Below are 18629 nucleotides of genomic sequence, written 5' to 3'. Positions count from 1 at the left end.
AAGGGAAAGCAGAAAGGTGGAAGGAGTATATAGAGGGTCTATACAAGGGTGATGTACTTGAGGACAATATTATGGAAATGGAAGAGGATGTAGATGAAGATGAAATGGGAGATAGAATACTGCGTGAAGAGTCTGACAGAGCACTGAAAGACCTGAGGCAAAACAAGGCCCTGGGAGTAGACAACATTCCATTAGAACTACTGACAGCCTTGGGAGAGCCAGGCCTAACAAAACTCTACCATCTGGTGAGCAAGACGTATGAGACAGGCGAAATACCTCAGACTTCAAGAAGAATGTAATAATTCCAATCCCAAAGAAAGCAGGTGTTAAGAGATGTGAAAATTACCGAACTATCAGTTTAATAAGCCACGGCTGCAAAATACTAACACAAATTCTTTACAGACAAATGGAAAAACCAACCTCGTGGAAGATCAGTTTGAATTCCGTAGAAATGTGGGAAAACGTGAGGCAGTACTGACCCTACGACTTATCTTAGAAAATAGATCATGGAAGTGCCAACCTACATTTCTAGCATTTGTAGACTTAGAGAAAGCTTTTGACAATGTTTACTGGAATACTCTCTTTCAAATTCTAAAGGTGGCAGGGGTAAAATACATGGAGTGAAAGGCTATTTACAGTTTGTACAGAAACCAGATGGCAGTTATAAGAGTCGAGGGACATGAAAGGGAAGCAGTGGTTGGAAAGGGAGTGAGACAGGGTTGTAGCCTCTCCCCGATGTTATTCAATCTGTATATTGAGCAAGCAGTAAAGGAAACAAAATAAAAATTTGGAGTAGGTATTAAAATCCATAGAAATCTTTGAGGTTTGCCGATGACATTGTAATTCTGTCAGAGACAGCAAAGGACTTGAAAGAGCAGCTGAACGGAATGGATAGTGTCTTGTAAGGAGGATATAAGATGAACATCAACAAAAGCAAAACGAGGATAATGGAATGTAGTCGAATTAAGTCTGGTGATGCTGAGGGAATTAAATTAGGAAATGAGACACTTACCAAAGTAGTAAAGGAGTTTTGCTATTTGGGGAGCAAAATAACTGATGATGGTCAAAGTAGAGAGGATATTAAATGTAGACTGGCAATGGCAAGGAAAGCGTTTCTGAAGAAGAGGAATTTGTTAACATTGAGTATAGATTTAAGTGTCAGGAAGTAGTTTCTGAAATTATTTGTATGGAGTGTAACCATGTATGGAAGTGAAACAAGGACGATGAATAGTTTGGACAAGAAGAGAATAGAAGCTTTCGAAATGTGGTGCTACAGAAGAATACTGAAGATTAGATGGGTAGATCACATAACTAATGAGGAGGTATTGAATAGGATTGGGGAGAAGAGGAGTTTGTGGCACAACTTGACTAGAAGAAGGGATCGGTTGGTAGGACATGTTCTGAGGCATCAAGGGATCACCAATTTAGCATTGGAGGGCAGTGTGGAGGGTAAAAATTATAGAGGGAGACCAAGAGATGAATACACTAAGCAGATTCAGAAATATGTAGGTTGCAGTAGATACTGGGGGATGAAGAAGCTTGCACAGGATAGAGTAGCATGGAGAGCTGCATCAAACCAGTCTCTGGACTGAAGACCACAACAACAAACAAGTCCTCATGACTAGACTAACCAAACATTGCCAGGATTTTTCTCTTCTTTGTTTACTAGTACCTGGCATTATTTGAGAGGCACTGGGTGACATTTCAAGCAACTGTTCCATTTCATATGGATTCCAGGATTCGTTCAATATTTCAATGCTGTAATCTCCATATTGGCAAGGTCCTAGCTTCCAGTTACACTTGTAACATACTATAACAACAGTAATCTCTTAGCAGTATTCACTTTGAATGTTATAAGATTCATCCCAAGCAGAATCAGATTTACAACAACACGGAGTTACTTTGATCATTTTGTCAGTGATGCAAAGTTGCACCAGTTGGCCCAGAAAATAGCCTTCACGGCTGCTTTTGCTAATTAAAACTTCCCTAAACCTAAACCTGCAAAGACTAGATGAGACTGGGCAATGAAAACAACAAATTTCAGCTGCAGTAACCCCATATAATAATATGTTTAGAGCTCTATCTGGGAGCAAGCTGCTGGAAGTAGACTAAAGGAGTAAGTACTTTTGCTATGATGTTACACTATTTTTAACACTGTTGCACTGTGTACCTGAAAATACAAGATCTGTTGCAAAAAAAAAAATTCTGGATCTTGATCACAATATTTTTCTACACTTACCTGTTACTTATTGTGCATGGTCTCCTTCGAAATACTCTCCTCCATAATTGGTACACTGCTCCCAACATTTCCACTTCTGGAAACAGTCTTGGTACAAATTTTGCTGGATCATGCAAAGTGCCATCTGTGAATTTTCTTTTATCTCATCTTTTGTTGTAAATTTTTGTCCTTCCAACGGGGTTTTCAACTTTGGAAATATAAAAAAGTCCGCAAGGGCCAGGTCTGGAGAGTACAAAGGATGAGGCAGCACAGTGATTTCATTTTTTGTGCAATAGTCACACAACAACAGGGATGGATGTGCAGGTGCATCATCATGATGCAAGAGCCATGCATTGTCTGCCACATTTCAGGCCGTTCCTTCTCACATTTTCCTTGCAGGTGTCACAACACATTCTGATAGTACCACCCATTAAGTTTGTCGCTGTGGCACAAATTCATTATTAAGTAATCCTTCAAAGTCCAAGAAAACTATCAGCATGGCTTTGACATTTGATGTAACCTGATGAACTTTACTTGGTCTTGAAGAACCTTTCCTGACCCACTGTGAAGACTGAACCTTAGTCTCAACACCATAACTGTAGACCTATTTCTCATCACCAGTTATAATTCTCTTAAGGAAAATCTCGTTCTCATTTGCACGATCCGAAAGCTATTCTCAGACTGCGAGGTGAAGGTCTCTGTGGGCTGTGGGATAAACTTGGTGGCAACATGATGCATTCCAAAGTGTTGTGTCAGGAATTTATGACATGATCCTACTGAAACGTTACATTCTTCTGCAATCTCTCAGGCAGTCAGTCTTCGACTGGCATGCACAATTTTGTTGACGTTCCTGATGTTAGTGTCGTCAGTAGACATCAAAGAATGTCCTGAATTTGAATCTTTATTGTCTATCCGGCCGTTTTTACATGGTGTGAACCATTCGTAGCACTGAGTACAGTGTAAGCACTCATTACCGTAGGCTTCCTGCAACATTTGGTGTGTCTCTACAAAGGTTTTCTTGAGTTTCATGGAAAATTATAATGCACATGTATGGCTTCTCTACCTCTGCCATCTTGAAATTCGCAAACTGTGCAACACAACGCCCTACTCAATACACCACTGAACAATAACTAAAGACCTACTACAATGAAACTTCTGGCAGTTACACATTAAACACAGGCATATGTAGGCCTGCCAACTGCATTTCACTCCAACACACCATTGGTGAGAAATTATGAATATCCTGGAATTTTTTGAATGGACCTCTTACACCAACTCTTAGAATAGATAGGTAAGCCAGAGCCATTACTTTTGCTGTCATTATAAAATTGCTCAATCTGTATCCTTGGACATGGAGGAAGCATACGATTACATTTTCCACAGGGACATAATGTGGAGAAAACCTCCCCATTATTTATGATGACCACATGAGACAAAACACTTTGTTCTACTAATGATGCATAGGCCAGAAACAGTAACACTGATTCAACCAGTCTGCAGCCAAACCAAATACTGTTTCTCCACTCCTGCTTCCAGGAAACTGGGTAACATTAAATGGAAAATAGTGATAATGATAGACTTAAAACTTGTAATGATTGTAATATTATGGCTATATGATCAGAATAACTTGAATGAGATCCTGAAAAATTTTTTGGAATATTTCTTAACACACAAAACTACCAGATAAGGAGCTCATGAAGACTTGGAGCAACATTTTTAAAAATATTTACAGGAGATTCACCAAGGAGAATACAGATGACTTAATTGTTAGAATGAAGACCCACTGTCACAGTTTCTTGACAAAATTCTTTTCAAACTAAGAGACCAGATATTTTTCAGTTTTGTTGATTTGTGATACGTTTCTGGCCAAATGAAATACTCTAATTACTTATTTATGAAATTAATTACAGTCAGGCATGCATTTTGATGCTCCCATCTTCAAATCAGATTTAATTACTTGTAAAAAAAAAATTAGTTCATTCCATAGTCTGTTCTCATGTTTTGCAAGAAGCACAAGAATATTCTCATGTGCCCCACACCAAATATCTCTTGGTGGGATCAATTTATTTCCATAAGCTTACAAGTTGTGGCTAGAAAACAACAGCACTGGTTCTGTAACAGAGTAAGTAGTAAGTACATGTGTGCCAAAGATGAATGACCAACAGCTGTGAATCGTACAGCCTTCTGAGTCGAATGAAACATCACTGGAAATCAGTGTGGCCAGGGCCTTCATTTCTGTAAGAGCTGTTATTTTGTTTAGTTGGAAAAATGATGACTAATAACTAAGAAGTAAGTGTCATGAAGTTTCACATGAAACTCGAAAAGCTGCTACTGAAACCTATCTGTTACTAAAAGAATGGTATGGCCTAAAACTGTTTATCACATACGTGAGTTTTTGAGTGATACCAGCATTTCCAAAATAGTTGAGAAGACACTGAACATGACTCATACCCAGGATGGTGTTCAAGAACAAAGATAGATGACAATATTTAAAAAAATCACATAATCTGCAGATAATCTGATACAATCTGACTGTCGGTTGAGTATTGGATCAATTGCTGATACTGTGGGAATTGACAAAGAATGTGTAAGGCAAATTTTACATAACCAGCTTTAAATGAGAAAACCATAAGCAAAACTAGCGCTGAAAATTCTCAAGAGCGAACAAAAAGAAACTTGCAAAAATGTCTGTACTGATACTTTGAATCCTCCTGAAAACAATCCAAATTTCTTTGAAAGAGTGATAACATTTAACAAATCTTGGTTTTTCATTGATGATTCAAAAACTAAGTGCTGATCCATCCACTGGAAGGGCCCAACTTCTCCAAGAGTGAAGTTAAAGCAGTGACGATACCCCCCCCCCCCCCCCACCCTTTTGATATTTATGGAACTGTGTATGTTCACTGGGTTTCTGAAGGTCAAACTATTAATCAGCATCACTACCTAGAGATTCTTGCCCAACCCCTTCAGAAAATAACAAAAAACGACCCAAACGATGGAAGAATGAGTCATGAGTTCTGTATCAAGACAACGCACCATCTCATACTGCATTGTCTGTTACAGAATCTCTAGCGAAGTACAGTATCCCAGCGTTAGACCACCCACATTAGTCCCCTAAGCTAGCACCATGTGACTTTTATCTATTCCCAAGGTCAAATCTGCATTAAAAGATAAAAGGCTTCATTCCATTGAAGCAGTAAAAAGGAAAAGCAGTATGCTTCATCAATGAGCTCACAGTCGAGGACTTCCAGCACTATTTCCATCAATGGAAAATCTGCGCAGAGAGATAGTGGAGAGGAGTATATTGAGGGTGACAACAACTAAATATGAAATATGTGTCAAATGTAAATTTTCACAGCAATAGTCCCATTATTTTATAGCCAGAGCTTGTATGTACTGTTCATTTCAAACTGTTCCTTCAACATGAATCTCCCTACAGTTATGCCAAAGTATAACAGTCCGTATTGTGATTGAGAAAGAAAGTACCACCTTTTTTTGAAAGTCAACCACGAAAGCCTCTACCTTTCTGTTTCACATATTGGCTGACCGACATTACCTGCTGAAGCTAGTCTTTCATTCTTTACAGCACTGCCAAATGTAACCAATATGAGGGGTAGGATTTTTATTTTTCTAAATATTCTTCAGTGTAATTCATGCAAAAGCAAGTTCTCTTTTACAAGTCAATAAAATTTCAAATACTTTCTTCCATTTATTAATTTTCACATTTTAGTCCTCCAAAGTTGATTAAAAGCCATAGAATTTGTGAACCATTGTGCCATCCACTAACAACGAAAACTGACAATTATGTAAGACAAAGCTTGCACAGGTTAATGGAAACATGACCAAGTGTTATCACCCTTGTCAGTTTCCCTTGAATCACCCATCCATCTACAATGTGCAGTTACAGCAAATATAACAATCATTGTTCCCATCTCGACTGAGTGCCAAATTGCTGGTTTCACTGCCATTCCATCTGACTATGCACCAGGAAAAGGAAAGAGAGACCAGGATTTTGAGCAAGCATCTGCTATTTACATAAAAAATTATAATCATCTACAGATGAAATTCAGTGTTAGCTTCCTGTGTACATCATTATTCATACTGATGTTGTAAATCAACCTGCACATCTTCACTCATCCTTTTTGCGTGCCTGTCAATGAATTAATGCCTCTACTTGGTGAGTAGTCTGCTTTACTGCTCAGTTATTTACATCTTCACACATATTAGATTTTGTAGATTACAATGTTTAATAATCACACCAAAATTCAGTGCAAATGTAGACAACTGAAACAGATGCGCCGGGTGGCTGTGCAGTGAATACGATGTGGGCAATGTGACAGATGACAAACAATGTGCATGCATGCCAAGAAACTAATTATAACTCAATGAAAATTTGCAAACGGCTTACAAGTTTCAAGAAGCCTTATATCACTTATCACCCACCCATTACGATGTCTTCAAGGTTCCTTGGAAGGAAGTATGTTGAGGAGTGCAAGAAGTTGTTGACTCCTGGTCAGGTCTCTAAACTCAAAATGACACTGCAAATGGTTAGGCTCCTTTAGGTTTTAAGGGAGCACAGGAACACAGCAATTAAGCCACAATTGCGTTAGTTTTTGTTATTCTTGCAGATCCAAATTTCAGCTATAAATAGCCACCTTCACTGCATTTCAGTGGGTTACAGTCCAAGAAATTCACGGCAGTACATGTCACCATATGACCTTATTGATTTATAGGCAGAAGGAAACTTTAGGTTTCATGTGGTTTTGTCATGGCATAGAAAATTTCTTTTCAGGTATTGCCAATATTTTAATACCACATTGCTCTACTGTGTCATTTAAGTTTAATAATATATGTGACATATTCCAGTCAGCTGACATTATTTTTGCTTTTTATGTGTACAATATGTTATCCATTGCAGAGATATATTATTTCATCTTCAGACATACATATGACTGTCCAATTAGTCATCTATGGAATACAGCAAGCAAATAAATATTGCAGTATTCCATACACAATTAATTTGATAATTATATGCATCTCTGAAGATGCAGTTACAGAACTCTGAAATCTCTAACACAGTGGGCACATAAACAACAAAAAACAGACACATCGGAATGAACATGTGAAATATAAATGTAATAAATATAATATAAATGTAGTGGACACAGATGAATGCCCAAGAATTTCATTTGGCAAAATGGATTACCCTAAAATAAAAGCTTCTTTACATATGTGTAGTTGAGACACTTTCTCTACCTCACCGGGCATATTGTATATCACCTGCCCATTTGTATGTATATTGTATAAAATCATTTGCCTTATATCAACTGTATATCGTATAAAATCACAATACGATTAAATAAAATTAAATAAATCTACCTTACTTTTTGTGAATGGCTATGAATTTGTGAATAATTGTAATATTTCTTTATTCTGTTCATTAATGCATGTATAAGGCTTTTATTCCTCGTGTACTGCTTGTTGTGCATATTTATGAGTAGTTGGCTTCTTTCAATATTTTTTAAACATTTTGCAGCTGTCATCTTCATTTGAAAATGTTTCACTTACACATGATTGTAAAATCATTGTTTACCCAGAGAAAATAATTACTCAGAATTCTTGCTTAGAGTGAAAAACAGAAAGAACAAATATACTGATGTAGTAATTTATACAGGAGACATAACATCTGAAATCACTTTGTCTACATAAGAACATGACAATGAGGTTGTATGCATTTTAAAAATTTAGTCTTGTCCATAACGTAATGAACCACTCATGTTAGTTGGTAGAATACGCTGAAAGAGAAGAGGCTAATATAGAATCATATCCAACTTCATAAGGCAATGAACATATAATTATTACTTTTACAATAACAGAAAGCAAAAATGAGATTGGAATTTTACCTAGAATCAACCCATCTGCATATACGAAATATTAATTCTACTACCAGAACAGACATGGACGGGGGATCACCCAAGCGGAGACATGAGCTGCAAATGGGGAAATCCTTTGAGATAAGAGACTTTGACAAAGGACAGATTTTTTACTATGCAGAGTTTGTGAATAAGTATCTCGAAAATGGCAAAGCTGGTCGAGCTTTCACATGCTACTGTCGTGAACATCTACAGAAAGAGGTAGAAGGACAGTGAAACTAACACTAGGTGCTAAATGATTGGATGTCCATGACTCTTTACAGAACAAGGGGTTCAGAGGCTTGTCCACTCTGTAAATTGATCTGTGGCATCTCTGCTGAAAGATCACAATGCTGGTGCATGCATACAGGTATATGTTTTGGAGTAAACCGCTACTCATACACTGTTGAACATGGAACTCCACAGCAGACCAGCCCTAATGTTCACATGTTGACCCAACGGCATCATCAATTATGATTGCAGTGGGCATGGGACCATCAGGATTCAACCATCAACCAATGGAAACATGTCGGCTCTTCGGGTGAATCACATTTTTGCTACACTAGGTTGATGGTCATCTCCACAAACGCCATCATCAAGGTGAAACAGCAGCTCAAAACATGCACCGTGCCCCAGCAGGAGCATTATAATGCTATAGGAGACATTCTCCTGCACTTGCATGGGACCTGTGGTAGTAATTGAAGACATGCTGACAGCTGAAAACCATTTATATTCATCCCTTCATGCTTGATGTCTTCCCCAACCGTGATGTCATCTTTCAACACTATAACTGTTCATGTCTTGGAGCCATAACCTTTCTACAGCGGTTTGAAGAGCATTACAGTTGAGCTCACACTGATGTCTTGGTGACCAAATTCACCTGATGTAAATCCTATGGAGCCCATTTTGGGTCGATGTCGGGCACCACCATTGCACACGCACATCAGCAGCCTCTTATTTACGTGAAATACATGATCTGTGCGATGCCACATACCTCCACATGCTCACCCACAGTTGGATCCCGATTTGCAGAATCAAGGATGTATTTTGTTCCAAAAATGGACAAACAAGCTATTAAGCATGTGGTCATAAATAAAGTTTCTCATCAGTGTATGTTAAAGCAGGGCGTAAGGATGAGCATGGGATACTGCACCCATTTATTGTTTGTGCAGGCAAAATTGGAAGGGAGATAATTCGTTGGCGCTGGCAAGTGTTCAGCGCGACCTGCCAAGAATAAGCAAATATGGTCCGGAAGCTCCGTGGCTGGCTGCAAAGAGTAATGTAGCATTGTATTGTTAAAAAACAAATGGAGAGACTCGAAATAGTGACTGTTTATTAGACATTGAACTGCTGTTGAGAATACGTGGACTGGACATGGATAGTCAGCCATAATAAAAGCTTATGTATTAATTGTGGTCAAAAATGTGTAATTAACTGAGTCTGGGTGCCCGGTAATGTGTGGGCTTATGTCATAAAGTTTAGTTGTTTTTTTGTACAAAGTGGAAATAAATATGTTCTGGTGCATTGAATGATATTCCAAGAGTAGCATATTTTTTAAATAAGATGAGAGAGAGAGTGAAAAATTTCCCCTTCTAGCAGTGAAATCTTCGAAGAAGCATCCGGAGCTAGCAGAAGACATGGGCACTGCAAGAAAGCAGAATCAGCATTCTTCAACAAGTAAGTCCATGAAAACGCTTTAGCTGTATAGAGAGAGCTTAACATTACACCGGGGAACCGCAAAACAAACAAACAAACACACACACACACACACACACACACACACACACACACACACGCACGCACGCACGCACACACACTCTTCACCAAATAAATGATTTTAGTGCTATTTTTGAAGTACAACATAATGCTCATGAAGAGCCAAACTGCTTTACTTATTCTGTTTATACTCCAATTAAAATTACTGTCTGATTGACATTTCAGCAAGTCGACTTGTAGAGGGCCAGCCAGCCAGGATCCAATTGTACTTCTTTCTCGAGCGCCACATGCTCGCTGTGTTGCCTGTTCTGTAGGTACATGCAGCACCTTGTGATGTGTGGCTGGCAACATACCGGCAACACTGCCCCCCCCCCCCCCCCCCCACCATTGCAATCTGTCAGTCACAGGGTAACTTTAATCAGAGTATACAATAAAAGTGACTGTTAAACAAATGGTATAAGGAATTTACACACTTGTCTTTATTTTTTAATGGTTTGTATTTTGGTGATATTACAATTTCATTATAATAGGTATGACTTTGTCTTCACATCAGTGGAGAGAACAGGCCCATATTCACCACACAAATGTCTCATACATTTCTTGTGTTTTTAATACTGTTACTTTCAAATCACATGAATACCTAACTCGTAAACTGTGCATAAACCACAACATCAATATTCGGTTGCAATCATTCTTCAGCTTATAACTTCATGGTCAGTGCTTAAGTACAAAATTGTTTTAATAAAATGGTGTACAAGTGCTGAAACATTTTAGATGCAACCAATCTTACATTATTGTAATTACATAGGAATGTTTGCAATTAAGTATAATACAGATTAAGTCTGTGGTACATGCTCGTCACCCAGCTACTGGCCAAACTGCAGACAGAATGCAGACTGTCTCCGCCACAGCACTAGGAGGGGAAGGGCTCCAGGCTCATTGCCTTGACCGCCTTTTACCCCCAAGAAAGAACCCCAGTACTCATTTAATAGCAGACTTGGTGGACCTGGGTCTATCCTGGAAGGACTAGAATGAGGAAAAATCCCCGCTCCTACCTGTAATCGAGTCCGAGAACTCCAGGGCCAAAGTGTCTAATCCCTAGACCACCATGACCACTGTTAAGTAAGTGTAATACAATAATTTAAAGCAGGGGAACATAAAAATGTGATGTTTCATTATAACATAGTTACAACTTACGAAAAGAGTGATGTACTAAAATTATTGTACAAATTTGGTGTCATTTTTTATAATGTAAAAAAATAGGAACAGTTACTTCATGAAAATGCCGGTTTACATTTTTAATTTTATGTTATTTCTTAGCAATTCAAGGTCTCCTTTTGTAACTGCAGTTCTTATGCTTCTGAAAAACGCCAAGTAGTGGTGCATATTGTGCCTGAAAAAACACAGTTAAAACATTTTTAGTAAAAAAAGGTGAAAATGTCAAAAAATGGCAAATGAAAGAAAGCATAATTCACTTACTATTCTAAATGGATTAAATTGATATGTTACCAGTCACCTCGTCACATCAGACTATTTTTGTTTCTAGACAGTGCCCCAGGAACAGACAGACAATTTGAAACATTTGCCGAATGCACCCCCCCTCCCCAAATTAGTGGTTTGGTAATTCCTACGTTGCAAGCAGCAGTTCATGGCCTTCAGTGTATGTCGTGTCTCAGCAGCAGAGAGATGAAACTTCCTGGCGGTCAAAACTGTGTGCCAGACTGGGACTCGAATCTGTGACCTTTGCTTTTTACTGATTGGGCTCTACCAAACGAGCAATGTAAGAAGCACAAATCATGACCTGCCATCACAGCACAGTACCTCATCTCCTACCTTCCAAACTTCACAGAGTGAAAAATCATTATGCAGAAAGATGTTTTCTGAACAATGGTGTTGATCCAATGAGAATGTTTTTAAAATCATACTAATGGCACAGACAGTACACAGATTCTCATTCACTTATTTTTTCCTACCTTCAATTTGTATTATATCAGAATTTATCTTTTTGCATTTTGTTTCTTCTTCCTGTTTACTACTTCTACATTTTCCCAAATTTCTTTTTTGTCTGATGTAGCTCCTTTTTTGTCTGATCTTCAAATGTATGTTCACCCTGCCAGGTGCTGGCTTCTTAAGTAATTTACAGTGTAACGCTTTCAGAACATTTTTTGTTGCTAACAAGTTACTTAATTTCCCTCTAGTCCTGTTCTTCTGGGTCTCCCTAACCTAGGTGACTTTACTATTTAACCACTGAAAGTATCATTTACATAACACAAACAAAACAAAACATAAGGATATGTCACTTATAAGACTAAACTCAAGCTGGTTGATCTTCTAAATCATGAACCTATATGAATTAAAAGTGCTGCCTACAATATCGTGACAAAAGTTTTATGAGATTTTTGAATTGACTACTGTTTTGTGGAGCAGAAGCCAGTGCATTTTTGTCACATGAACTGAACATGAAATTTGATACTGTGAAATTTTTGCTGCAGTTGATGAAATAACTTCAAAATAATAATACTGCTAAATAATATAATCAGAAAGACCAACTCCAAAATTACATGGAAATTCTTTCTGAATTTATGAGTGCTGGTGCCACTTCATGTTATAGTCACAATTTGGCAAATGAATAGAAGTCAATACAAGCATTTTGTCATCAATGTCAAAAAAGGAACACCATGTGAAAGAAAACATGGAGAAGGTGTTCATTTGTTTGTTTGAAGGAAATAGTGTATAAGGCATTTATTACAAGAGCATGAACCAGAATTTTTACCAGGATGTTATGAAAAATTGTTAAAAAAGGAATGTGACACAGTTATAGCCTTAGTCCCATGGCCAAGTGGGAATTGTCTGCTTCAACACATCATCATCATCATCATCATCCTGTCCAACACAGGTTACAAATCCAACAGTTTTTGGCAGAAAACAACATCTGTGATTTTTCATCCACCATATTCTCTGAACCTTGCCCCCCTACTGACATTTTCTTATCCCTGACCCTATGGCTGGCACACGACACTGCAAAGACGATTCTCAGGATGCCTTTCCATCTAATTCACCAAGCATACTGAGAACCCACCATTTACAATCAGATATATGTACTAGGAATGCTTATGATGTCACTACCTTCGGTATCAAATGCGAACATTTATTTAAGGATCTCGTTATCTTCTATGACTGTAAATTTGTATTTGTTTTTAGCTAATAAATCACCAATTTGTTAATTTGGGAGAACTTGAAGAAAATCTGCAGTAGGCCATCCCAGTTCACACAAGATTTCTTTTTTTTCTTTTTTTTTCCCTCCTTCAAGGAGTAAAAAAGTCATTGGAACTGGAGCACAGCATCAAATGAACATTACCTGGAAGTATCAACCAATGGAAAATCCAGGATGGAATGTAACAATATTATGAGAAGGAATGTTGCCACTCACCATATAGTGGAGATACTGAGTCGCGATAGGCACAGCAAAAAGATTTTCACACTTAAAGCTTTTGGCCAATGGCCTTTGTCAACAATGGACCCACATATGTGCGCACACAACTCTCACAAACGACTGCAGTCTCGTGCAACTGAAACCGCACTGCCAGCATCTCCGCTATATGGTGAGTGGTAACTTTCCTTCTCATAATATTGTTACCTGGAAGTATAATTTGTAAAATAAAACCACATTTTCTTTAAACATTCCAATGATTTGCAGTGCCTTCCTCATATATCTAATGCTACCACCCACTGAATAGAAGTATTTTTTTGTAAACGATAATAAAGACACTCAGCATCAGCCAATCTCATAATAATAATAATAATAATAATAATTTCATTTTCATGGAACCACTTTTATTGAGTGATAGTAGTTTTTGCACCAATTTATATACAGATAGCATCTACATTATTAGAAAAATTTATCATACTTATAAGAAACTACAGGTATACATCAGATGGTGTAAAAATCTTACACCAGGGCTTCACAACATATGTGCTCGCGGAGAAAGCTGTGAGCAGCAAGGCGCGAGCACGGAGCAGTGCGAGCACGCTACCCCCACTACCGGACCAGAGCGGAGAGTGGGGAGAATCACGTGGGGCACACAACAGCTGCCGCCAGTCAATGTAAATCCGCGGCCACCTGCAGGGATATCACTCACGAATTATTACTGTGACAAATGAAACAAATAAAGGAGAGTGTACACGTGCCATATAATTTTATTAGCTTAGTGTATGCCTCTACATTCGTATTAATTTGTGAACTGTTACACAATAAAAGGTGTCACTGCAGTGTGGGCTTCTCTGTTATCTTGTACTTTTTGCCCTTTACAGTTGCGTCTATGTTCAGAGTAATTGTTCTTGTGCATTGTAGGCGCAGTGTGCAGTTTAAATTTCGATCAGACAATGCGTTTCTCAGGCGCGTCTTGTTACATTTCATTGCAGAGAACAGTTATTCACAAACATACATGGAACCGAACATTGGTATTATTGTAGCCGCCAGTTTGTGCAAATGAGGAAATCTATCCTGAGGGAAGTGTTTGTAAAATTCCAAAATGTTTTTCTTGTTCTGAAATTTGTCTCTGTATTCTCTGTCACACTGCAGGTCAATAATTTCTAGTTGCAGCTCAGGACGAATCTCTTCAATATTCGCTGAATATGGAGAGGAGAACAGATCAGAATCACTGTCTGGTGCTGTCAGATCTTGAAAGCGTTGATCAAATTCTTCCTTAAGGGCAACTAAATAACGTTCACAGTCTTTGTGAACATCTTGCATGGATGATAATTTAGGAAAATGAGCTATATTTACTGTTTCCAGCTGACTCACCCAAAGTGTCAATTTCATTTTAAAAGCTCGTATTCGATCTATGAAATGAGTAATTATCAGATCTTTACCTTGTAGTGAAATGTTGAAAGCATTCAGATGGCTAGTTAAATCTGCTAAGAACGCGAGATCACATTTCCATGAAGGCTCTTTCAATTCAGGAACACACATTATTTATTTCCATGAACACATTTATCTCATCTAATAGGCAAAAATTCGATTTAATAATTCGCCACGACTAAGCCAGCGGAGGTAGGACATGTTCTGAGGCATCAAGGGATCACAAATTTAGTATTGGAGGGCAGCGTGGAGGGTAAAAATCGTAGAGGGAGACCAAGAGATGAATACACTAAGCAGATTCAGAAGGATGTAGGTTGCAGTAGGTACTGGGAGATGAAGAAGCTTGCACAGGATAGAGTAGCATGGAGAGCTGCATCAAACCAGTCTCAGGACTGAAGACCACAACAACAACAACAACAACAACAACAAGCCAGCGGACCTCGCTGTAATGAGGCATGCTACCATACTGGCTTTCTACATCCTCAAGAAAGCTTTTAAATTGTCTGTGTTGTAGGCCATGCTTCCTTATATAATTGGTTGTACGAACAACAACACTCATCACATTTTTTAGAGTGATACTCTTTGCACATAAGTTTTCCTGGTGGATCACACAGTGAACGCCCCTTATTTCATTTGGCACTGTCAGTTTTTGCATTTTCTCCTTCAACAGCGCAACGAAACCTAATTTTTTCCCTGTCATCGCTGGTACACCGTCTGTAGACACTGAAACTAAAGAATTCCACGACAATCCTATATTTTCAACACTACTTAAAATATCATCTTCGGTTGTAGTGTTCTTCATGGCTATCACATCGAGGAGCTCCTTCCTCACCTGAAGACCTCTATTAACACCTCTAATAAATATGGAAAGCTGCGCTGTTCTAGTGATATCAACACTTTCGTCCAGAGCTAGAGAATACGCCATAAAATCTTTATAGATATTTGCAAGCTGGCTCTGGACATCGTCTGCCATGTCCTGTATGCGACGCATAATGGTCGTGTCAGATAATGGCACAATCCGAAACTGTTCAACTTGAGATGGACACAAATGTTCCGCTGCAACTACCAAACATCTTTTATTAAATCGCCATCAGTGAAGGGGCGCAGGGATTTTGCTAAAAACAAAGCAATTTTGTAGCTCACTCTGAGAGCTGCCTCAGTTGATTTTTCTTCATCATCCAGATCTTCTTCGGATAGCTTCCTTTTAAGTTTAATAACTTCCTGTGCACGATCTGGTCCATCACATTTTCCACTTCCGTAGTCTTTCGCGTGGTACGACACATAATGTCGCTGCAAATTAAATTTCCTAAAAGAATTCAGCATTTTGTGACATGCTAAACATTTTGCAACACCATCTTTTTCTGTAAACAGATACAATTCCTCCCAATGGGGGTTGAACTGTGAAAGCATAGCTGGGGTTACACAACAGCGACTTGACATGATTCTTAACCAGCGAAGTGACTGTTAGTACTTTTAACGTTACACAGTCGGCGCGAATTCAATAGGCACGCTGCGGTCCTATTCATACGTGCGCACGCATTTTCCCTCCCTCCCCTCCCACCCTACTCCGCGACCTTGCACCTGCTCGCGAGCATGTGCCTGAGCAGACACGAGTACTCGCGCTCAAAACCGGCCAGTTGTTAAGCCCTGTCTTACACCAACTAAATAACAAACCCCATGTGTACCATTCACTGAAATTTGTAATAATTATAAAAGGAGATGGCTCTCTGGGTCAATTATTTCTTCTACATTTATAATCATTTCAAATTTCAGTGAATGGTGCATGTGGGGCTCTGTTATTTAGCTGGTGTAAGATTTTTACTTCATCCAGTATATACCTGTAGTTTCTCATAAATATGATAAATTTTTATACCTCTTGTGCTGCTTTCCTTTAAAATATTACAGGGGAATATGGAAACCTTGGGATCAATTTGAGTTGCTTAGAGAGCAGATCATAGAGACCTAAATACTCATCAGCAGGCAGATAATACAAAATCTTACCATCCACAGTGCAATGTACAGTAAACATTAATTAAGGAGTAAGATGATACTCACACTGATAACAGTACTGGTGCAAGCAGCTCATTGGTCATTAACAGATGATGTATGTAGGCTCTTGTGTGCTTTTTGCAGCAAAGGCACTGACACGATGCTACCACAGGCTCGAAATCTTCACGAAACCTGATCAGAATCACATATAAAAAAACAGCCTTGGATACAAAATCAGTTTTCATTTGAGAAAAATATTTCAATTAAGTACGAAACACTAATATCAGATATTATACAGGGTGGTCCATTGATTGTGACCGTGCCAAATATCTCACGAAATAAGCATCAAACGAAAAAACTACAAAGAACGAAACTTGTCTAACTTGAAGGGGGAAACCAGATGGCACTATGGTTGGCCCGATAGATGGTGCTGCCATAGGTCAAACAGATATCAACTGTGCTTTTTAAATAGGAACCCCCATTTTTCATTACATATTCGTGTAGTATGTAAAGAAATATGACCACTTTTTTTGCTTTGTGATAGATGGTGCTGTAATAGTCACAAACATATGGCTCACAATTTTAGACGAACAGTTGATAACAGGTGGGTTTTTTAAATTAAAATACAGAACATAGGTACGTTTGAACATTTTATTTCGGTTGTTCCAATGTGATACAATGTACCTTTGTGAACTTATAATTTCTGGGAACGCATGCTGTTACAGTGTGATTACCTGTAAATACCACATTAATACAATAAATGCTCAAAATGATGTCCGTCAACCTCAATGCATTTGGCAACACATGTAACGACATTCCTCTCAACAGCGAGTAGTTTGCCTTCCGTAATGTTCGCACATGCATTGACAATGCACTGACGCATGTTGTTAGGCATTGTCGGTGGATCACGACAGCTAATATCCTTCAACTTTCCCCACAGAAAGAAATCCGGGGACGTCAGATCCAGTGAACGTGCGGGCCATGGTATGGTGCTTCGACGACCAATCCACCTGTCATGAAATATGCTATTCAATACCGCTTCAATCGCATGCGATCTATGTGCCGGACATCCATCGTGTTGGAAGTACATCGCCATTCTGTCATGCAGTGAAACATCTTGTAGTGACATCGGCAGAACATTACATAGGACATCAGCATACAGTGCACCATTTAGATTGCCATCGATAAAATGGGGCCAATTATCCTCCCTCCCATAATGCCGCACCATACATTATAACCCACCAAGGTCACTGGTGTTCCACTTGCCACAGGCATCGTGGATTTTCCGTTGCCCAATAGTGCATATTATGCCAGTTTACATTACCGCTGTTGGTGAATGACACTTCGTCGCCAAATAGAACGCGTGTAAAAAAATCTGTCATCGTACCGTAATTTCTCGTGCCCAGTGGCAGAACTGTACACGACGTTCAAAGTCGTCGCCATGCAATTCCTGGTGCATAGAAATATGGTACGGGTGTAATCAATGTTGATGTAGCATTCTCAACACCAATGTTTTTGAGATTCCCGATTCTCGCGCAATTTGTCTGCTACTGATGTGCAGATTAGCCGCGACAGCAGCTAAACACCTACTTGGGCATCATCATTTGTTGCAGGTCGTGGTTGATGTTTCACATGTGGCTGAACGCTTCCTGTTTCCTTACATAACGTAACTATCTGGCGAATGGTCCGGACTCTTGGATGATGTCATCCAGGATACCGAGCAGCATACATAGTACATGCCCGTTGGGCATTTTGATCACAATTGCCAGACATCAACACAATATCGACCTTTTCCGCAATTGGTAAACAGTCCATTTTAACATGGGTAATGTATCATGAAGCAAATACCATCCGCACTGGCAGAATGTTAGGTGATACCACGTACTTATACATTTGTGACTATTACAGTGCCATCTACCACAAAGCGAAAAAA

The 18629-nt window shown here is 38.8% G+C and overlaps 1 protein-coding gene across 1 annotated transcript in view; it reads right to left on the bottom strand.

Moving 5' to 3' along the window:
* Nucleotides 1-10303: 10303 nt before the first annotated feature.
* Nucleotides 10304-18629, bottom strand: part of LOC124795330 (queuine tRNA-ribosyltransferase accessory subunit 2) — a 75863-nt gene continuing 67537 nt past the window's right edge. The window contains exons 8-9 of the mRNA XM_047259312.1: nucleotides 16763-16888; nucleotides 10304-11239 (exon numbers count right to left, since the gene is read on the bottom strand). Of these exons, the coding sequence (XP_047115268.1) occupies nucleotides 11137-11239; nucleotides 16763-16888 (229 nt within the window). The 3' untranslated portion in view covers nucleotides 10304-11136. The remainder of the gene's footprint in view (nucleotides 11240-16762; nucleotides 16889-18629) is intronic.

The sequence above is a fragment of the Schistocerca piceifrons genome, chromosome 4, assembly GCF_021461385.2.
Source record: "Schistocerca piceifrons isolate TAMUIC-IGC-003096 chromosome 4, iqSchPice1.1, whole genome shotgun sequence".
NCBI lineage: Eukaryota > Metazoa > Arthropoda > Insecta > Orthoptera > Acrididae > Schistocerca > Schistocerca piceifrons.
The sequence above is the reverse complement of the archived record's forward strand: the minus strand, read 5'-3'. Positions and strand labels throughout refer to the sequence as shown.